The sequence below is a fragment of the Equus asinus genome, chromosome 22 (genome assembly GCF_041296235.1).
Source record: "Equus asinus isolate D_3611 breed Donkey chromosome 22, EquAss-T2T_v2, whole genome shotgun sequence".
NCBI lineage: Eukaryota > Metazoa > Chordata > Mammalia > Perissodactyla > Equidae > Equus > Equus asinus.
Window position 1 is genome coordinate 35,344,955 of NC_091811.1, and position 23,613 is coordinate 35,368,567.

At 35.2% G+C, this 23,613-nt stretch overlaps 1 protein-coding gene across 16 annotated transcripts in view; it reads right to left on the reverse strand.

Annotated features, from left to right (window-relative positions):
• The window catches only part of LMNTD1 (lamin tail domain containing 1), a 366,288-nt gene that overhangs the window by 23,645 nt on the left and 319,030 nt on the right, over positions 1–23,613 (reverse strand). For all 16 annotated transcript variants that reach the window (XM_070494977.1, XM_044775237.2, XM_070494981.1 and 13 more), the window contains 3 exons: positions 18,993–19,111; positions 15,731–15,963; positions 12,781–12,979 (listed from right to left, as the gene is read on the reverse strand). In XM_070494977.1, coding sequence (XP_070351078.1) covers positions 12,781–12,979; positions 15,731–15,963; positions 18,993–19,111 — 551 coding nt within the window. The remainder of the gene's footprint in view (positions 1–12,780; positions 12,980–15,730; positions 15,964–18,992; positions 19,112–23,613) is intronic.

The window sequence follows — 23,613 nt, forward strand, 5'->3', positions numbered from 1 at the left end:
GTATGAGTTCTTTGTATATTTTGGATATTAACCCCTTATCTGATATATGGTTTGCAAATATCTTCTCCCAATTCTTAGGTTGTCTTTTCGTTTTGTTGTTGGTTTCCTCAAAGAAATGGAAAGATAGTCCGTGCTCTTGGATTGGAAGAATTAACATCGTTAAAATGTCCATACTTCCTAAAGCAATCTATATATTCAACGCAATCCCTATCAAAGTTCCAACAACATTTTTCGCAGAAATAGAACAAAGAATCCTAAAATTTATATGGAACAACAAAAGACCCCAAATAGCCAAAGGATTCCTGAGAAAAAAGAACAAAGCTGGAGGTATCACACTCCCTGATTTCAAAATATACTACAAACCATTTATGATAAAAACTCTAAATAAAATGGGTATAGAAGGAAAATACCTCAACATAATAAAGGCCGTATATGACAAACCCACAGCAAATATCATTCTGAATGGAGAAAAACTGAAAGCTATCCCTCTAAGAACAGGAACCAGATAAGGATGCCCACTGTCACCACTCTTATTTAACATAGTATTGGAAGTCCTAGCCAGAGCAATCAGGCAAGAAAAAGAAATAAAAGGGATCTACATTGGAAAAGAAGAAGTGAAACTGTCAATCTTTGCAGATGACATGATTTTATATCTAGAAAACCCTAACGATTCCACTAAGAAACTTTTAGAAACAATAAACGCATACAGTCAAGTCGCGGGATACAAAATCAATGTACAAAAATCAGTTGCGTTTCTATACACTAACAACGAAGTAGCAGAAAGAGAAATTAAGAATACAATCCCATTTATAATTGCAACAAAAAGAATAAAATACCTAGGAATAAACTTAGCCAAAGAGGTGAAAGATCTGTACACTGAAAACTATAAAGCATTGTTGAAAGAAATCGCAGAAGACACAAAGAAATGGAAAGATATTCCATGCTGTTGCATTGGATAAATTAACATCGTGAAAATGTCCATATTTCCTAAAGAAATCTATAGATTCAATGCAACCCTTATCAAAGTTCCAACAGCATTTTTCACAGAAATAGAACTAAGAATCCTAAAATTTATATGGAACAACAAAAGACCCCGAATAGCCAAAGGATTCCTGAGAAAAAAAAAAGCAAAGCTGGAGGTATCACACTCCCTGATTTCAAAATATACTACAAAGCCATAGTAACCAAAACAGCATGATACTGGCACAAAAACAGACACACAGATCAATGGAACAGAATCAAGAGCCCAGAAGTAAACCCACACGTTTATGGACAGCTAATATTCGACAAGGGAGCCAAGAGTATACAGTGGAGAAAGGAGAGTCTCTTCAATAAACGGTGTTGGGAAAACTGGACAGCCACATGCAAAAGAATGAAAGTAGACCATTCCCTTACACCATGCACAAAAATCAACTCAAAATGGATTAAAGACTTGAATGTAAGACCCGAAACTTCTAGAAGTAAACATAGGCAGTACACTCTTCGACATCAGTCTTAGCAGCATATTTTCAAGTGCCATGTCTGACCAGGCAAGGGAAACGAAAGAAAAAATGAACAAATGGGACTACATCAAACTAAAAAGCTTCTGCACAGCAAAGGAAACCATCAACAAAAACTTTTTAAAAAACACATTGGAAGCAAAATCTGACCTGAATTCCTTTGGTGGCAAAAACCTGATGTGAAAGTGAGGGGAGGCTATTTATAGACTTCATGCATGGCTTGTATGAATATTCATAAGTTTGTCTGTGGAAAGATTAATGTTTGATTTTGGATACTTCTCCAAGCCCTGATGGGGTGTTATGTAATATATGTTCCGTTATCATATTACTTTCCTAAAATCTCCCAAATTCTGAATTTAGAAACAAAGTCCCCAAATATTTCATAATATTTTAGTAAATATTTTAGAAAATATTTTCATAATATTTTAGTAAATATTTACTAATGAGTAGACTCATAGTAACTCAGTTATTTCTTACAATAGGCTCCGTATTTCTTATTGAAGGTCACAGTCAAAAAACTGAAGAACACTGTACTATCTCATTTAACTCTCACAACAACCCAGTGAGACAGGCACTATTTTTAGCTTCATTTTATAGATAAGGAAACTGAGGTGTAGAGGGATGAATTTCTATGTCCAGGGTCACTCAATAAACGGTAGAGCTTACTCTTCTATCTCACTCAACTAGTAAAATCTCAAAAAGGTTTGATCCAACCATTCAGATTGTTTAAATTCTGTATATACCCTGGTGGCTGAGCACTGCTAGAAAACACACACACCCCTACACACAAATACACGCACACATACACATTGCTGCCACCAAGTAAATGAGTGGCCTCCGCCTACACCTGGGCCCTTGGTGATTCCCTTAGTAATTGGCAGCAAGTTGTGTTCTTCATGAGGCAAGCCAGCACCTTCTGCAGTTCCCTCAACCATGTTCAAATCCCTGCCCCAAATTTCTAGCCTCACTCTCAGCAAATGATCTCACTAAGAAAATAGGGCCATCACCAACAAACACATGAAAAGATGTTTAACAGCACTAATCATCAGGGAAATGCAAATCAAAGCTACACTAAGATACCACCTTATGCCTGTTGAAATGACTATAATCACTAAGACTAAAAATAACAAGTGTTGGACAGGGTGTGGAGAGAAGGAAACCCTCATACACTGCTGGTAGAATGCAAACTGGTGCAGCCATTATGGAAAACAGTATGGAGATTCCTCAAGAAACTAAAACTCCTGTCTTTTGCAACCACCAATATATTCTCTGTGTCTCTGAGTTCTGTGGGCTTTTTTACTTTTTAGATTCCACATACAGGTGAGATTGTACTGTGTTTGTCTTTCTTTAACTTATTTTACTTAGCATAATGCCCTTGAGGTCCATCTATGTTGCCACAAATGGCAAGATTTCATTTTTTATGGCTGAATAATATTCCATTGTCTATCTGTCTATCCATCACATTTTCTTTATCCATTTATTTACCGATGGACCCTTAGGTTGCTTCCATATCTTGGCTACTTAAATAATGCTGCAATGAACATGGGAGTGCATATATCTTTTCAAGGTAGTGTTTTCATTTTCTTTGGATAAATACTCAGGAGTGGGATTGCTGGATCATATGGTAGTTCTATTTTTAAATTTTTGAGGAACTGCTATACTGTTTCCCGTAGTGGCTGCACAAATTTACCTTCCTGCCAACTCAGTTTTTGTCTTAATGTCTCTGTGGTATTTGCCTCTGCCAGATGTGTCCTCTTTTTTTAGAACTCCTCTCCTTGTTTCCCCAAAACAAGTAACAAAACAAATAACTCCTCTCCGTTATTTCCCTTCTATCAGTCTGGTTGCTCCTTTTCAGTCTTTTTTTCAGATTTCTCTTCCTTCATCCATGTCTCAGATGTTGATCCCTGGAATTCTGTCCTTAAGCCTCTTTTATTCGGATCATACTCTATATGTGTGATATCACCCATCAACAGGGCTTCAATAGCCATTAATACACTGGCGAATGCTAAATTGAAATCTCTTGCCCAGACTTTCCTGCTGAGCTTCAGACCTATAGAAATTAATGACAAGACCTCAAAGATACTTCTCAATCAACGTGACCAAACTGAACTCATTATTTTGGAAGAATGGGAAACCTATTCCAGTGAATCGTATCATCATTTATCCTGTAGGCCATGCCTGAAACTTCCATTACTTTCCTGCTCTCTTATCCTTCTTGCCTTCTCTGGGACCAAGTTCTATTGATTCCACCTCTTTAGTATCTTCTATGTCCATCCTTAGTATCTCCTTCTCTTCATCCCTACTGCTGCTATCTTCATTTGGCTCTCATCAGCTCTACATGACATTGTAACAGTGTCCTAACTGGTTTCTCCAGTCTTTCCCCAACCTAACCATTCTCCATTTTGCTTCCAGAGCAATCTTTGTTCAAGGATAAATCCTTCAATGTCTGATCATTTCCTTCCAGAGAAAATGCTGACTTCACAGCAGGGAAACAATGCCCTACATAATCTGTCAGTCTCTTTAATCTCTTTTTCCTTACTTCTTACCTTTGCTTAAACTGCAACCACAAAAATTTCCCAGAAGACTTGTGATAATTCATGCCATTGCATGCTTCACCTACTGCCTAAGCATGGGCTCCTCCCTCTTGGTGTTCCCCATATCCTTACCAAGACTTGAAATTGTCAAGCTTCTTAATACTTTCAATATCATGGATACAAAATGGTATCTCATTTGTTATTTTAATTTACTTTTCTCTGATTATAGTGCAGTTGAATAAGCTACTTATTGCCACTCAGTTTTCTTCTTCTTTCAATTACCTGTTGATATCACTTTGTCCACGTCTTTACGGTTGTTTTTACATTTTATGGTTGATTTATAGTATATAATTTAAATATATATACATATTTTTGGAGGAAGAACTGTACGGTATTAAATGGGTATTATTCATGTTATTCTAAGTCTGCTATATTGGTGATAATTTATTATGGCAGCAGTAGAAAACTAATATACACCTCTTATGAATTTTAGAATCACTGTGCTAGAAGTGTTGTCATTAGTTTTGATCCCAATGCCCTCACTGAAGATTTATTCCAGAGCTTTCTGTCTTCTATTTTTCTGTTGATAAACCAACTACCAATCATTTTGTTGTTGCTTTGGAGGTAAATGTCTTTTTGTCTGGCTGACTAAGGTTTTCCTTATGTCTTCTGTTTTAGAAATTTTCCTATGATGTACTTAGGGTCTTTTTTTTTTTTTCTGTCTTTTGTCTTCCTGGGAGTTGATAGTGCTTCTTGTACCTGTGGCTTGATGTCTTTCATTAGTTTGGGAAAATTCTCTGCTGTACTCTACCAATACTATTCTACCTCAATCTTTCTCTCCTCTCCTTAAGTGACTTCAATTACAAGTAGTCATATTTTTAAAAAATATTTCTCTATTTGTCCTTATGCTTGTTTCCCTTTTTTCTAATCTCTTTGCTCTCTATAATTCAGTCTAGATATTTTCTTCTGAGAATGTTCCAGTTCAATAATTCTCTCTTCTGTTGCATCAAATCTATTGTTAAACCCATCTACTTCTGAAACAGTAATTTCTGTTATTGGATTTTTCATTTCTAGAATTTCCAATTGTTTCTTTTATTTTTAGTTTCCAGTTCTATGCTAAAATTTTTATGTTGTCATTTAATTCCTTGAATATTTTAGTCATTGTTATTTTAAAATCCTTGTCAGATAACCATAATATCTGGATCACCTGTGCCTGTTTTTAGTGTCCATTTTTAATCTTAGTTTTTGGTCAACTTTTATCTTTTGTATGCCTTGTTATTTTTGACTTATTGTTAGTATTACAGACAAAAAATTGCGGAGATAATTTAAGTCTCTGTATAGTGTTTTCTCAATCCAGAGAGGATTTCCTTTAGCTTCTTGCAGCCACCTAAATTGGGGGAAAATCACTTTATTCCAATCAGGATGTGAAATGATTTAGCACTAGGCTTTGGCCCCAGTCAAGCTGGCCTGTTTTGAATATAGCCTTGCTATTGGGTGTACCCTTTACAGTTTCAACTGAAAGCCTGGGGTATTTATCAGTGACCCTCATTCTTGACAGACTGTGAGTGACAATTTTTTTCACCCGGTCTTATGAGACTGTCAAAATCTCTGATTAACTTCTCAGCCTCTTTAGCTGCTGCTTTCAAACTGACAACTGTTTTGAGGAGAAAAGTGGCTCCAAATGCCAGGCTATCACTCTGAGTTTCCTCTTTGAGAAGAGGAATTGTGAGAAAAAAGGATGTAAACATCTATGGAATCTCGATATACATCACCAAACTGCCTTTATAATAGTGGACTCACTTTATACTCCCACTGCATTGGATGAAAATTCCATTTTGTAGAGGTTCACTTTTGAGCAATTTATATACCTATTTTTTTCATTTGCATTACCATTATGGTTCTTACTAAATTGTGGATATAACATTTTACTCTTCTTTCACATCCCTAGAATTCCTCTATGACATTCTCATCCTACTGTTATTGCATTCTCTGTGGGATGTTTTCATTTTTTGACAGAATAACTTTTTTGTGTTTTAGACTTACTTTTTCTGCCTGGGGAGATGAGTTTTGCTTTTAAATAGATAAGACCTTAGAATAGCTCACTTATCTGTTTGTTATCATACTTGTGATTGAATAGGTACAATTGCTTTTCAAAAATCTTTCTTTGTTGAAGTAAACTGGTTATTCATTGATAATAAATTTTTATTTTATGCATATAAGTAGAAGAAACTAGCTTATCTGAAAGAAAAAATAGCGTTGTCCATATCAGGGCTAGTCACTTCATTTGCCTTCCTTTTGATATAAGGCCAAAAGCTACAGGAAAATACTTCAAACAATACACGGAAATTCACAGAGGCAAGACTGTTAATCTACTATCACACAGCCTTTTGTAGCTATCTTTTTCTCTTTCCAATAAGCCTTACCATTTTTCTCTGTAGGAAAGTAACTTGAGACCTCTGCTTGTAAGGATGAGAGTATAGAGAGATGTACCCATCATTCTGTCATAGCCTTTTCATGGGCTTGATTTGTAAAGAGATTGAAGAGACACATGGCTATGTCACTTTTTAAAAAACAATCAGCTTCCATTATTTAAGCTCTGATTTATTGAGTTGTTGAGTTCTCTTTTATAACTCCATGCTACTTATCTGCCTTTAGATTTCTGCTACTTTAAAGTTTTCTAAAATTATCTTTAGAGTTTCAGTTCTTCCAGTAAACATCTACCTAACATTATTTACACAGATTGGAATCTGTGTTTATAGTTGGGCAGGGGTGGGGTGAGGACTAGTGAGGATGCAGCATTTAGGACCTCCTAAATTTATAAAAGGCAAACTTGGGAAGACTCAGGGAACTTGATTCAGTCCATTGGTACTACAAAAGGAAAGCCTTTAGACTGAAAGTTTTGGTGATAAATCTTTAATGTAAAGGAGAGTTAAGTTAGTACATCACTACCACTAGGTTCTAAGTCATCCAAAGGAAGAATAAATGGGATTAGTCTAACTCAGAGTCTTGTTGGAATATGAGTAGATTTATAACATCATAAGATGTTTAGGGTCAGAACTGTTTATGTAGTTATCATTATTTTGTGAGGCCTATCTCAGTCCATAACTTAGTATCATCCTGACTCTAGACTTATAGAATGCAGAATTACCTAGGGGCAGAGATGGAGGATGGGTGGGACAATAGCCTTCTTAATATAAATTGGTCAATCCTAGGCAATGAGAACTGAACTTGCAGCTAAGATATGGTCTCAGATGTAGGGAGAAAGACCATGTAAAACTAGTGAAAATTATAATAATGTCTCTATCTTGTTTCTTGTTTGCCTGCTAACTCATTTTTCCTCCTGCTGGAAGATTTTAAACATCCCTAAAAATTTGGAAAAAATATATGAACCAATGCTTTTCAAGATATTGGACACTGGCCAATGAAGAACAATGATCCCTGAGTGAGAGGAAACAAATGAGGCAAGTTTTAAAATTTCCCCAGATTATTGCCTTGAGAGAGTTTCCAGGCTGCATTACAGAGAAGGGAAACCAGATAGAGCTTGGTGAATTCTCCAACTTGAGGAAATGGAGCTGAGAGCCTGGGGAGACCAAGGTGGCAAGAGGTCACAGGCAGAGTATTGGAGAGGAGAATGCTGCATAAAGAGAATTCTGGAGATTTTCAGAAGGTCCCTTTTGAGTATTCAGCAGAGGATTGATCAGCACATGCATCTGAGTAAACTCTCTAAGACTAGAGAAAAAGACTACTTGAAAGGATTAAGAAGAGCAGTACTCAGAACTCACACAGGATCAGGAAGAGGGCCTATTCCCCTCAGCCAGACTGAAAAACCTCATAATTCATGGGGCATTGTGTAGAGCACTCATATGGTCTTTCCTCAGTAGTGAGAAGTAATTAACCTTAGACTAGACATTGCTCTGCATCCACCTAACAAATTTTAAAGGCAAGTCTCAAAGCCTCAAACTATTTCCAAGTATCTTAATTTCATTCTACAACAAAGCTCAAGAATATTTATAGGAATATAAAAATATTCCAGTACCCAAACATAGTAAAATTCACAATTTCTGACATCTAATAAAAAATTACCAGGCATGCAAATAAATTGGAAAATACAACCCATAATAACAGGAGAAATAAACAAATCAAAACTGACACAGAACTGGCAAAGACATTAGAAATAGCAGAAAAGGAAAAGTCCTTGTAACTGTATTCTGTAAGTACAAAAAAGCTAGAGGAAAGATTGAACATGATAAGTAGAGACATGGTTGAGATGAAAAATACACTGGATGTGATTAACAGCAGATTAGTCATTTCAAATGAAAAGATTAATGAACTTGAAGACATAGTAATAAATATTATCCAAAATGAAACACACAAAAGGGAAATTAAGAAAACACTCCCATTTACATTAAGAACAAAAAGAGCAAAATACTTTGGTATTAACTTAACCAAAGAAGTGAAAGCCTTGTAAACTGAAAACTACACAACGTTGATGAAAGAAACTTAAAAAAGACACAAGTAAATGAAAAGACATTCCATGTTCATAGATTGGAAGATCTAATATTGTCAAAATGTTTATTCTACCCAAACCAATCTAAAGATTCAATGCAATCCCTGTCAAAATCCCAATGACCTTTTTTTTTTTTTTTAACATTAGTTGAACAAACAATCCTGAAATTCATAATGAACCACAAAAGACCTCAAATAGCTAAGGCAATCTTGAGCAAGAACAAAGCTGGAAGGATCTTACTTCCTGACTTCAAATTATACTACAAAGCTAAAATAGTTAAAACAGTATGGTTTTATAAGCAGACATATAAACCAATGGAACAGAATAGAGAACCCCAAAACAAACTTATACATTTTTAAATTATATAAATTTCAGGTGTACAGCATTATAATTCGACATCTGTATACACCACAAAGTGATCACCGCCACAAATCTAGTTACCATACATCACCATACAGTTGACCCTCTACAATTTTTATGTCAATGATATCACAATAAAGCTGTTAAAAAAGAAAACTGAAGGAAGAATACATCACAAGCAGATCCATACAACAAGAAATGTTTTAAAAAGTCCTTTTCAGATAGTAGAATAATTATACTAATGGAAACATGACTTATAGACCAAAAGAAAAAAAGGCACTGAAAAGCAGTGAAGACATATAAGGGTAAATATATAAGATATTTCTCTTATCATTTAAATTTCTTTTAAAATTTGATTATTTAAGCAAAAATAATTATGAATTATGGGATTTATAACATATCTAGAAGTAAAATACCTGACAGCAAAAGCACAATGGCTGAGAGGAGAGAAATGAAAGTGTAGTATTATAAGTAGTATTACACTATGTGAAGTGGTATAATAGCACTTGAAGGTGGTTGTGATATGCTCAAGATGTATCCTGTAAACCTGGAAGGAACCACTAAAATGACAGTTATAGCTAATCAGCCAACAATGATGATAAAATGGAATCATTAATAATACTCAATTAATTCAAAAGAAGACAGGAAAAGAAGAAAAAGAGAACAAAGAGCATTGGGACAAATAGAAAATAAATAGCAAGATAGTAGACTTAATTTTAACCATATTAGCAATTGCTTTAAATAAAAAATAGTTTAAATGCTCAAGTTAAAAGACAGAGAATGTCAGATTGGATAAAAGAGCAAGTCCCACCTACGTGCTACCACAGAACATGCCCTTTAAATATAAAGACGTCAATAGGTTAAAAGTAAAAGGGTAGAAAAAGATATACCATACTAACACCAGTAAAAAGAAAATTGAAGTAGCTATATTAACGTCAGACATACTAGATTTCTGAGCAAAGAATAATGCCAGGGATAAAGATATAGATTGACATAGAGAGCAATTCATTAAAAGGATATAACAATCCAAAATGTTTGTGCACCTAATAACAGAGCTTCAAAATACGTGAAGCAAAAAATCATAGAACTGCAAAGAGAAATCAACAAATCCACAATTATAGTTAGAGATTTTCACATCCTTTTCTCAATAATTGATAAAACAAATAGACATAAAATCAGCAAAAAGACAGTAGACTTAACACCATCAACCAATTTGACCTGATTGACCACTCAACAACAGCAAAATATATAGCTTTTATAAGTGCACCCAGAACATTTACAAGATAGACAATATCTTGGCTATAAAACAAGTCTCAATACATTTAAAAGGACTCAAGTCATGCAAAGTATGTTCTTTGACCACTATGGGATTTTATTAGAAATCAATAACAAAAAGATATCTGGAATATCATTGGAACTGGAAAACCTGTAAGATATTTGGGAAGTAAATAATATACTTCTTATTACTCAAAGATCAAAGAAATAAAAATGGAAATTACCAAGTATTTTTTAACTGAATGAAAACAAATATTCAACATATCAAAATTTGTGGGATGCCACTAAAGCTGTACCTAGGGGAAAATTTATAGTACTAAATGCTTATATTAGAAGGAAAAAAGGTGTCAAATCAATGCTCTCACCTTCCACCTTGAGAAACTAGAAAAAGAAAAGCAAATGAAACCTAAAGTAGGCAGGAGAAAGGGAATATAGATCAGAATAGAAATCAATGAAATAGAAAACAAAACAAAAAGAATTATAGAAAATCAATGAAACCAAACACTGGTTCTTTGAGAAACTCAATAAAAATGATAAGTGGTGGGCAAGAGTGATCAGATGTGACCAATATCAGCAACAAGAAATGTGACATCACTACAGATTCTATAGATTCTAAAGGCTAATAAGGGAATATTGTAAAGAACTTTATGACAACAAATCTGACAACTTAGATGAAAATAGGCAAATTCCCTGGAAGACACAAACTACTCTAGTTCACACAAGAAAAAGTAGGTAACCAGAATATTCTGATACCTATTTGAAAGAAATAGAATTTGTAGGTAAAAATCTTCCTGCAAAGAAAATCCAAGCTCAGATGGCTTCACTGGTGAATTCTATAAAACATTTAAAGAAAAAATAATATTACTTCTACACAAACTCTTCTGGAAAAAGAGAAGAGAAGGGAATATATTACAACACATTCTATGAGGTGAGCATTACCCTGATATCAAAGCAGACGAAGACATTACAGGACAAGAAAACTACACACCAATATTTTTCACAAACGTAGATGTAAAAGTTTGAAAGAAAATTTTAGCCAATCAAATTTAACAATATATTAAAATGGTAAACATTATGACCAAATGAAGTTTATTCCAAGAGTTCAGGGTTGCTTTAACATTAAGAGAAAAAAAAAACATATGATCATCTCAATAGATGTATAAAAAGCATTTGACAAAATCCAATTCATAATCTTCTGAATCACACTCCTGTTACTCTTTTGTTTGAAACTTTCCCGGTGCTTTCCATTGCTTGTAGTGAAGTCCACACTCCTGTCTGGTATTCAAGACTCATTGTGATCTGGTCCCAACCCTGGCGCCTACAACCATGTTACACCTATTTGTGCGCTGCTTAGTGTAGCCATGCTGTAAAATGCCTTGTACCCAGTCTTAGCTTTTCTGCTTCCTTCACTTGTTTATTCTGCTCCTTTGCTCTTGGCTGGTGCTTCTCAACCCTAGCTGTCCATTCGAGTTACTATAAGATGTTTAAAAAAAATGATACCCAATTCTACCACTAGAAATTCTGACTCGAAGAGTCTGGAGAAGGAACAGGACATTAAAAACTTCCCAGGTGATTCAATTGTGTAGGTAGTGTTGAGAAAAAATGGTCTAGAATATTCTCACATTCTCCAAATTTGCACATCCAAAATTTACTTGTCTTTCTAGAATATTCTAGATGATAACTCTTTCACAAAATCTTCCCAGATCATCCTCAGCTGGAAGAAAGCTTTCCTCTGAATGCCTCAATAATTTATTTGACTCTCTCTTGATCCTTACCTGCAGGTCTTCCCTGATACATCTGAGTGAAAGTTCTTAAAACCATATTCATGTCTTTTTTGAATTTTTACACCAAATGAGTCATCATTTTTAACATGGTAGGTACTGAATGAATAATTTGATGAAGTGTTTTTAGATGGTTTAGAGAACACTTAGGTATTCACCACTGTTAAATGGTAGTAATGGTTGATTTTAGGAAGTCTGACTAAGGCATCTGAGTTGTCTGACCCTCACTCCTGGCTAACAACTTTCTTTAGTCCTCTAACATCCTCTATCAATGTATGTTTATTACTAACAATTCACAATTCAATCTGTTGTTCATGCATCAAGAAGGCAGGGTTAAGTAAATGCATAGATGAGTCAGCTCTTTAATTTTAGTTCTAATATCAACTTTCTTCTTGATCAATTCTTTTTGCCATAAATACTAACAACCATAAAAATAGATCAGTGAGTTAAAAGTACAACTTTCTCTTTCTGTCTTGAACTCAAAAGCCTAGCTTCTAGAAGAAAAAAAGATACTAAATCCATCTGAATGATTTGCCGATAACAAAAAAAAGGTCTTTGAATAATAGAGTTGATTTTATTTGTAGGGATTATGTAGTGCTGTTTTCTCTGGCATCTTTGAAGAATTAACATTCCTTGTTTGGTTCCCTATAAAGTTATATTGATTGCTTTTAACTGCTCAGAACATGAAACAGTTATATTTCAATGAATTGCTTAGGATTTTAGATGAAATCATGGGTCTAACAACAGATTGAAATTTTGTTTCCTACTGATTTATTGGTCCTACCCCAACAGAATATACTAAATAGCTCAAATAGAATACATACCTGGATCTAGATTGGCCCACTTCTTCAAGAATCATAGAAAAATGCTTCCAAGTTTTCTCAGCATGGAATGAGTGTGCGTTAAGTTTCTTTGAATCACCAAACAAAGATAGGAAATAATCCTCTCCTTCTCCAGTCACACCTGGCTCGGGAGCAGTGACTGGCGGAGTATGTTTCTTTGGAATTATGAAGCTGTTGATTCCTTTCAAAGAAACCAAAGAGGGAAGCAACAGAGAGAGAAGTAGATAAAAGGTATTAAAAGAACCCTAAGCCATTATCTTTAGTCTTTGCTTCTGCAAAACTATATTCTTTATACATTTTACTGTCACTGTCAAACTCAATGAAGATAGTTAAAAGCTTAAACCAAAGTCTATAAAATAACCAGTAAGTGATTACTTTTAGTGACACTCAATTCCTAGAGGTTATTTCAGTTATCTTAAACTACCAATTGTATCACCAGCCTGATGACTATTTAACTGATTGTTTAGTTGTACTAGAAGCATCATAAGTTTTTGAGTAGGTAAAGCATTTGAGTCTCTCACATTTGGATATGTTATGTATAAATACAACTTTGTTCTGGTTCACATTAGCTATTCTCCTCAAATTTCTACCTAGAAATTAAAGCTTCAAATGAGTCCTTTTCTACCAATGGTTAGTACTTTTGCCAGGTAAAGACTTAAGTTTCCTCTAATCAACTAAAATATTTATTAGAAAGAAAAAGTAATGCTTAATCAGATTCTAATATTTTCTTGGAAATTTGTTCTTTTAAAATTCTCATCACTAAGATTCAAATACAAAAATGGGTCTCGTGATTTTGCATAGAAAGAATCATGCTGGATAAATCTAATGATGTGTTTGCAAAGAGAGAGTAACACTAAATAGAGGCATCATGATGAAGTGGATAGAGCAGTGCATCTTGGATTGAGGCAGATGTGCAACTGTATCCCCACTCTGCCATTTACTAAGCCAACTGATTTAAACTTTCCAATTCTCAGTTTTCCTGAACATAAGATATAGATAATACTACATTGTGTAAGGTGATGCGAGGATTGAAGACAATGTAGGTAAGTGTCCATCACTGCGTCTCGTGTTTAGCAGGTACTCAATAAATGATAGCTGTTATTGTAGTACAAGGGGTTTGTTTAATGTGACTCTGGGTCCAAAATCATGAAAGGATTAAGACAATCTAGAATTTTCTTTATATTCTTGTATCTTTAACAAAACCAAAGCGATGTGAAAGGTGGAGAGTAAAAATGCATAGTTCCTAAAGAGGATTCCTTAAAGAGTTTTGTTTAGGAGAAATATTTGGAATTAAATCAGTTCATTCTCAGTCAAGTATTTACTTAATCCTTAAATTTCTTTGGGGAAGGAAAATATATAGTATCCTTTTTAACAGTACATTCTGAGGGATGAAAACCTTTGTATTCTAAAAGGAAAGGAGATGCATTAATTTTAGTCCCAGTACTTATTTCATCTGAAGGAACAGATGGCAATGAACAAAATGCAACAAGTCTCAGTAGACCCAGACATCTATCTACAGAAGCAGAATCCACAGTAACTGAAGAAGACTGCATCCTGGCTCAAGCCTCATCTTGCAAGGGGAAGCCACTACATTTTGGGTTTTCCCCCTAATACGAGGAGCTTTCACAATTTAACTGAAATATGGAACATATGCCATGATGATATAGTGCCAACGGATGACACATTCCCTCACTAGATGTAAAATTTGTATTTGCACTTTTAAGCATATGGATTTTGGTCATTGCTAACAGTCAGTGTGAACGTAGGAGGCTTTGAAAAATGTATCATAAGCATACAATGAAGTGTAGGGAATCTGAAAATAATGGCAGTAGGTCAAAACCCTACTGTATCCTACATATAACACTGTGTCAAAGGCTTAGTAAAATACCAGAAGCAAAATGAAATATAGATAAGAAGCAGCCAGACTTTAAATGTCTATACAATGGTAGAGGAAAATGAGGCATCAAGTAATCATGTGTGTGTGCGCTACCAATTTTGAAACTTGTCAGTTGACTGGTAATTGAAATATAGACCCAAATCAGCCTATTCTATGAGAAGGTCCTTACGGATATGTTCAGATTCACAACGAATTTGTATTGAGTACTTGCAATGTGCTAGGAGATTTTCATAAATATCTCATTTAATCCTTAGGATAGCCCTGTGAAGCAGAGATTTTAATCCCCATTTTGCAGTTGTGGAAAATAGGACTCAGAGATGCTAAATACCTTACCTAAGGTCTCACATTGTAGGGAGTAGAATGATAGTTTGGAGCTAGGTCCTTTGCTTCCAAGGACAGTGGTCTTTTTAGTAAACCGTGATCACATACCCTCAAAGTTCCCTCAAATGGTGAGGAACAAACCCACTGCAGCATGGGTGTTGCTGAATGCATTGTTGGCAACCGCCAAAATGTTACTTCTCCCTACCCTGGTATGGTTTTCGTTTTCCTCTCCACCAAATTATTGTTTCTCCCTTTTCTCTCCACCATTTTATTACCTACTTTATTTTTCTTCATTTCTTATCTATCTTTCTCTTCCTTACTTAAGCCCTAAGTCTCCTAAAGGCATAAAATACACAAGACATTGCTTAATCTTTCTGCTAGTGTTCAGAGGAAGCGCAGTTAAGACTACACAGAATTTTAACTATCTAGTAATTCTAGAGCATCTAAGCAGTCAACCCATGAACCATTATTGTAACTCAGGATATTTTAATCATGATGATGATATATTTGGTGACATACATTTATGTGACCTGAATGACTCCAGTGCTAAGATCAATGGTGAGCATAGTCAAGTTACTCTGCATATGACATTAAGAAATTAGTATTATTGGAGACAAATAATAAAATATCATTCTGGCTTCTAGGCACGTAAAGAATCTATTGAACTATATGCTTTAGAAATAGTCTAAAAAATTTGGTACATGTTTTGCTTACCCAAGCTGTTTTCTGATCGGGAATGGCTCACTATAATAGATTTAGACTTTCTTCCAATTGTTGATACAGTTGCTCCACTAATCTGAGGCGTAGACAGAAAGCAACTGAGAGGTGTTTCATTAGATAATGACCGTGACCATGACAGTGTTGTAGTATCTGAATCCATCATCTTTGGAAAAAAGTGTACTGAAGAGCGCTGTGTCTTTGGGAGATTGTCATGTGTATCTTCTCTTCTGTGTACAAAAAATTAATATAATAAACTAAGTAAGAAAGTCAAAATGAGTATACTATGAACACAAGAAGCATAAATTATCATTATTACCCAGAGTGCTGCTTTTCAAAGGTATTATGCATCTAATATAAGCACAAGAACATCTTATATGTTTAATTTTAACAGTAGAAATAGAGCACTTTAGTGTCAAGTCAAGACATGCTTGTCTTTTCTTTTTTTGGTGAGCAAGATTGGCCCTGAGCTATCATCTGTTGCCAATCTTCCTCTTTTTCCTTGAGGAAGATTGTTGTTGAGCTAAAATCTGTGCCAGTATTCCTTTATTTTGTATGTGGGATGATGCCACAGCATGGCTTGATGAGTGGTGTGTAGGACCATGCCGGGGATCTGAACCTGCAAACCCCGGGCTGCTGAAGCCAAGCACGTGAACTTAACCACTATGGCACTGAGCTGTCCTCCATGCTTTTCGTTTTTTCTACTTAAAAATCAATAAATCCCTACTGTCGATAATTTTGGAAAAGTATAAAAGTAGGAAGAAGAAAATGAAAATCACCAAAAGGCCACCAAACAAAAATTTTACCATTTCCTCCAAAGCTTTTTAATGCATTTTTATTCAAAATTGAGACTCTATAAACTATTTATGTTCCACTTTTATTACATATTACATCATATTTCCCCTTTCCGTTAACATAAAAAACATGATTATAATGCCTGTTTAATATATCATTGTTTACCACACCTTTTTTCTTTAATTCCTGCTGCTGCTTAACTAATTTTCCTGTATTTATAAAGATTCTAGAGTTAATTTCGGCTTTCAAATACACTCTTCAAATAACTATAAATATAACACACATGTGTACGTGTGTGTGTACTTGTGTATGTATGCATGAACGTTGAAGGGAATAGCAGAAAAGAGGGAGAAGAAAATTTCCAGTTATTTTAAGTAAATCTCACTACGAACAAAGATTTTCTTTTCTTTGTTTTTTATAAATATGAAAGCATTTGTTAACTAGTGCACAACCATTTAAACAAAGTCCCTAAACCACCACACACTTATTTTACAAGTAAACCAACATTCTCATGGAGTGGCTCATGCAAAGGCTTATGACAACTCCATTTTGTGAGTCACATTGAGGCTCTTCTGAGGAACCTCAAAGCAATCATGGGTGTGTGTGTGTGTGTGTGTGTGTGTGTGATGTGTGTATGTTTATTGCTTGAATTATGAACAAAGTCCAGGAGTCTGAAACCCTTTGGTTTTCTGAAAAACTGGATAAATGGCCAGCTCAAGCACCCCCTTTCCAGGGTCACGTGTCTATCCACTGTAAAGCAGGAGTTAAGTGTTTTGCCTCCGTGGATGGTCTCTATTTTGACCTCTTTTTTTCCCCAGAGTTCCTATGGAGTTGTTTTAGCTAGTCTTCTGTTTTTTGGTTTTTGTTTTTTTCCAAATGCTTCCATCAGGGAACACTGGCCTGGAGCTTCCCATCTGCCATCTGGCTGATGTCAGTCTCAATCTCTTTGTTTATCAAGAGGTATTCACAATCATTTTGTCCTACAATTTGTAAGTTCCTTCATCAGATAGATTGTATCTGGAGAGCTTTGTCCTCAAAATCAGACTTCTTTAAATGTACTTCTCAGAAGGCACAGACATCTCAGGCAATTTTTTTAAAAAATATAATTAAATGTCATTGTTTTTGAAAATTGCGTTATGACTAACCCAGTAATTATTAAGCTTGAGCACTTGCCATTCTTCTGATACCCCAGTACTCATCTTTGTCTGGAAAGCTCTAACCCGTGAAGATACACTCTTGAGTATGACTGTGGTGGTAATGGGAAGGGGACTATAAAGGTCGATTGTCAATTTACAAATATTTAATGTCTGTCCAACCCAAGACAGGATCATGTGATGTGACTTCTCCCTGACACTGGCTAGAATAAGCAGGAAAAGTACTTTTCTCTTTTAAAGTTCCTCACATCTGGGTTTCATTACCAACTGGCTATATCTTTTCAGCATGTTCATTTTATAAGCTCCAATTTTTTTTCTTCCTCCGGTAAAACAATAGCGTTTCCAAGTAAATTTGATTCCACAAAAGATTCCCAATAAGCCTTCACAAATGTTGTGATCAAAGAAATCTGGCCTAGGGCCATCGGGTGTTCTCTTTTTATAGTTGAACAAGAAATTTCTAATGGCTGCACCCCCCTTTGGAAGAGCTGAAACATTGCAGGGAGACGTGTGTGACGTAGAACATTGTCTGAACCCTGCACTCACTGACCTGTTTGACTCCTTTTGGAAGATGATGGAATTTTCCTATCGCTTAGTTAGCTTTCCATTTAGCATATGGAATTTTCCAAGTCCCTTCTTGGTGTTTTGCTTCCTTTGTAATTAATTAGCACTACACCAGGGGCAGTTATAAAAACTCAATTTCAGTGTTACTTCGAGAGATGCTGCATTGGTAATACTGACAACATTCATTTCTCAGATGACTTCTAAGGGCAAATATTTAAAAAATGGGCTTGAACTGAACAGTAAACACAGGTCATCTAGATCCAAAGTAACATTAGCTTTAAATTATGTATACTCGATACTAGAGGTCACTTTTTAGGAAACATTGGAAAACCAATGCTGATGCTTTAGTTGATAGAATGATTTGCATTAGTAGTAAAAATAGGGAGCTGCAGTTTTTATTCAACATCTTCACAGATGTTTCCAAAACTCAAGTTCTCTAGCAATTTTTTGTCCCCACCTTAGTAAAGTGGTTCTAATGAAATTATCTGCAAATTGCCTTGACGTGTAAGATATGAGCTTTGGCATCTCAACCAGATCTGATCTGCTGGAGATCTGTCTAGGTGAATTTTTATGTTACTCAAGGACTGGAACCTTATAAAACAGTGGCTGGGGAAATAGTTGTATGTTATAGTTCACTAATTTTAGAAAATTGTGAGATGGATTCTAGTTCTAACACTTCATAAGACATTTTGAAACAAGAGGTAAAGTACTCCATCGTTATCCTCTCCTCTCATTTGTGTCATTCTTACTGTGCTTGATTGTCCGTTTTGTTTTCCTGCTCATGGCCTTCACTCTGCAGGGCCGCTGAAGTTTCCTGAATGGTGTTCAGGTCTTTCATCTTGGCTGGAAGAGGAGTCTCTTTTCTTTCCTGGGAAAACAAATCATGACATTAGGCAATGAATATAGCTGAGGTTCAAGGCAGATGTTCTTTTTCAAGTGACCTCACCTGTTAATCTACCTTAAAGCATCGGCCAGAATCAATGATTTCTTTACCAAGCTGGTGCCAGAACCAGGATTCTAATGTGAATGTGTAAGTACCGACATAGCCAATAATGATATCGGCTGAGGATATTAGGCAAATCAAGGTGAAGGTGTGTAGCATCCACTGGAAGCAGCTCAAGAGGCAGGGTGGTAACCCAGCAAAGGTACCTTTATGACTACGACTTTCACATCTGGCCAACACTGCCGGTTAGAACACTATGAGGTAATGTCTCCATAGTTACGAAGTTCCAGTCTCTGAACAATTACTATGTTGATGCTGCACCTGCTTTGCAGTTTGCAGACATTAAATAATGTAACTCGCTTTTGGGAGACCCATATATCCCAACAGACAAACTTTGCCACCGAAATGTTTGATATACTATTTTGGATTTCTGAAGGTCAAGGCTGGTATGTCAATGTTGGGGGAATTAATCACTGTTTTGAATTGTTTATTTAAAAGTTGTTTTTTCTTTGTGTTTTGTTTTGACAAATCCTCTTTGAACACATGGAAACAGTCAGGCCACGGGAACAGAAAACTTGTAGACTTTTAAGGCAAAAGGAAATCTTTTGGTAGAAATAGGGAAATCAAAGCCAGGAGACCTAAATTCTTCTCCTAGTTATGCCAGCAGCATGATTCAGAAGAAACTTAATGCAGACTCTACTCTGAGTAAAAAGACCCACTCTTAATGTTTCATGATAATGATGGTATGAGAATAAAATTAACATGTATGAAGTACATAATTGTATACAATAATAAGATATATTAATGATGATAACTACTGGATGAGTAAGTTCACGCAATAGATATTTAAATGAGCATCTACTATGTACTAGGAACAGGCTAGGTCCTATTAATAAACAATTCTTACTTTAAGGAATAATGATAAAATATCTTCCAATTTAGATTCAATACTGGCTTCATCTTGGAATGATGAACAGTATTTAAATAAAAAGGACCATGAACAAATAACTGTTTTAATACATCAAAAGAAAAAGATAAGAAGTACATCACACAATAAGGCAATTAAGCTAGAGGGGGGTAAACATTTGACTGTTTTCTCCATCTCAGAGATGAAGCGCAAATCTTTATCAGTGTTATGGGCCAATTATGTAAATATAGCATCAAGAGATTTATAAATATATACTTAGAAAAGAATTAAAAATGGATTTATTATTTCTTACCACGATCCGAGTTTCCCTAACTCTACCTCTCCAGATGGTTTCCTAGTTGTTAAAAATTTCTCTACTTGAACTACAAATATTAGTATGAGGTCATTACGACCTCATTTGCTTTATCAGAGAGGCTATTCACATTTTTCAACATAGTTTGGAGAAACGAAATTCTGTCAACCGAGAAAAACTTTGGAAAATTTTAAATTTGTGAATGTTTCAATAGTCATTCCCTACACAGGATATTTTCCTTATTTCCCTTCCCCAAATTATAGCATGTAGGCAACTGAAACCAATTTCTCTTTTGCTGCTGCTCAAATAAAGCCACTGGTTTTCAACAGAGGACAAAGTGAACCATAGGGGGCATTTTGTAAATATGAGGGGACATTAATATTAATCATAAAGATTTGGTGGGGTGCTACTGGCATTTAGTAGATAAGAGCCAGAGATACTATACTTTCTGCAATGTGGCACGTAATCCTACTTAGCAAAGAATTTTACCATGTGCTGCATGACTTGCCAAACATTCGTGCAGATAAAAAATAATTTATAATTATCTGAGCCCACAGCCTAACTCCATGTTACATAAAAATACAAAATATCTTTGCACACTTTTAACATATACCAAATTTTCCGGAGGTAGCTATTTATTGTTTACACTGAGGGAAGATTGTATATTGGTTTGTTCAGACCTTTTCCAAGAGTTATCCATCAGTTTAGAAAAATTACATCATCAGTGTCAATACCACTTGGTAGTATTCATGTGAACGTGGGTAATAACAGTAGCACCACCACCAACAACAATAACAAAATCAACCTGAATCTGATGAATCCTGTAACTTACATGAAACACAGTCATTCACTGCACAATGATGGTTTGGGCAACAACAGACCGCGTGTATGATGGTGGTCCCATAAGATTAGTACCATACAGCCTAGGTATGTAGTAGGCTATACTGTCTGGGTTTGTGTAAGTACTCTATGATGTTTGCACAATGAAATCACCTAAAGACATATTTCTCAGAATGTATTTTTGTCATTAAATGACATGTGACAGTACAGAGAACAGAAAAGCACATTAGCTAATAGATTAAGAGATTTAAAAGAAATGCTTTGTAATTTGTGGATATATCTTATATCCTAATTCAAATAAACTGTTAAAATATGTATGAGGCATTGGAATTTTAAGCACCCTGGATATTTAATGATATTAAGGAATAACTGTTAAATATTTTAGGTATGATTTGGCATTATGATTGTATTTTTTAAAAAGAAACCTTATTTAGGGATATATACTGAAATATTTATAGATAAAATTATATGATTCTATATTTGCTTCAAAATAATACTGAGGATAGGGAGTGGATGAAAAAGATGGGCCTTGACTTGTCATTGTTGAAGCTGGATAATGGGCACATGGAGATTCATTATACGTTATATCTAATTTTTCCGTAAATATTTGAAATTCTTCATAGTAAAAAGGCTAAGAACGGGAGGATGATTTGGGGATGCACAGACTTCCAACACTGATAGCATCATCATCGTGGCTGTCTCTAGCTCAGGAAGGATATGGTCAAGCCAGAACTGAAAGGGAAAAGCAGAAACGGTGCTCGTGAGGCACAATACTCTTTACACAGGTTCTTTCACCACAGCTCTGGCAGATGGAAATTTCCCCATTTTCCTAAATGAAGAAGTGGAAGTTCAGAGGGATGAATTATGTCTTCCAAGGTCATACAGCCAGTAGATGGCAGAGCCAGGATTTGGTCCCACATCTGTTTGTTACAAAAAGCCCTTTCCCTGTACTACTCCCTGTTTCTCTGCGGGAATTCCCGTCCAAAATCTTCCTAACTCCTTTCAGGGTGACTGCCCAACCACTCGTCCACTCTTGGACCAGTTTTGTCCTGATCTTTCTCTCAAACTACTCTCTCCTCCAGCTTCCTGACCCTGTGTCAATTGTCTCTTTGGCCTTATTCTCTGTTGAGAAAACACCAGAATTTCGCACGAGAAATTCAAGTCCCATTAGAGTAGATATAGAGTAAAATAGGATGATGAAAAATGAGTTTTATATAGTGAGCTTTTACCTGAAGAAAAAATTAAAAATAGCAAAATACCATATTCAGCAATTTTGGAAAAACGTTACATGTACATAATTTTTAAAAAGCTGAAAAAGACAAAGAACTGCCTTTATGCATTCTAGTCATCTGTCTCCACATATGGAGAACATTTGCACAGTAGGGGATTTTATTAAATCAGTAATATAAATAAAATGTCTTGTGTGAATGAATGAAGACTGTATGTATAAAGAGAATTTTCCTCCCTTCTCAGCTGTGGGTGGGAATTTCCATATTGAGTAGTATGTAGTTGAAGATTATAATTTAAAACATGACATCTTCCACTAAGAGTCAATGAGTTTGTATATATAGTAAAATAGTTTCATATTTGTACCCACATAAAGATAGTCTAAATTCCTATTGTAAAGCATCTTGCTAGTCTAAAAATGTACTGAGTTGATTCATTTCCTTCACACAGATTCACATGTAAATAACACAGCCTCAAACATAGATGCTGTTATTTCACCTTGAAGGCAAGGTCACGTTAAGGTCCTACCGGAGTTGTTCAGAGAGGATAAAGGGACATTTATTGGGAGGTTCAACTTTCAGTAGTTTGCCCAAATAACCTTCCTGGGTTTTCCCAATCATCAAATTCTATTACAAAACAGCACTAAGATCTTAGATCTGCATGTGTGATACCAAGTGTCCAACAACGGTTTGAATCCTCAGACATTCATATCCATTTCAGCAATGGTTCATAAATAACTGCTTGGTTACTTCACACATAGGGTGCACCTATTTGAGGCTTAGCCTGTATCCATGAATCTTTTCTATACATGTTCTTTAGAGGAATATAATACTTATTAATCTAAGACAGGAAATCGACTTGTTCAGAGGGCAGAGATCTAGAACGTATGATCTTATTTGCAGAACATCATGTTCTTTGTAAAATGTTTTCAAAAATACAAATCAATATATTTTTTATTTCATCTATATACTATTTTTATATAGTTTTACAAGCAAAAAGAAATCCACTCTAAATTATTTGTGTACCATATAAAATCACAACCATCAGCTCACATGTCTTAAAACAAAATAAAACACCTAACAAACTGTTGAACTAAGCAAATGATTGGTTTTGAGTTTTCCTATTGATATGAATTTGCAA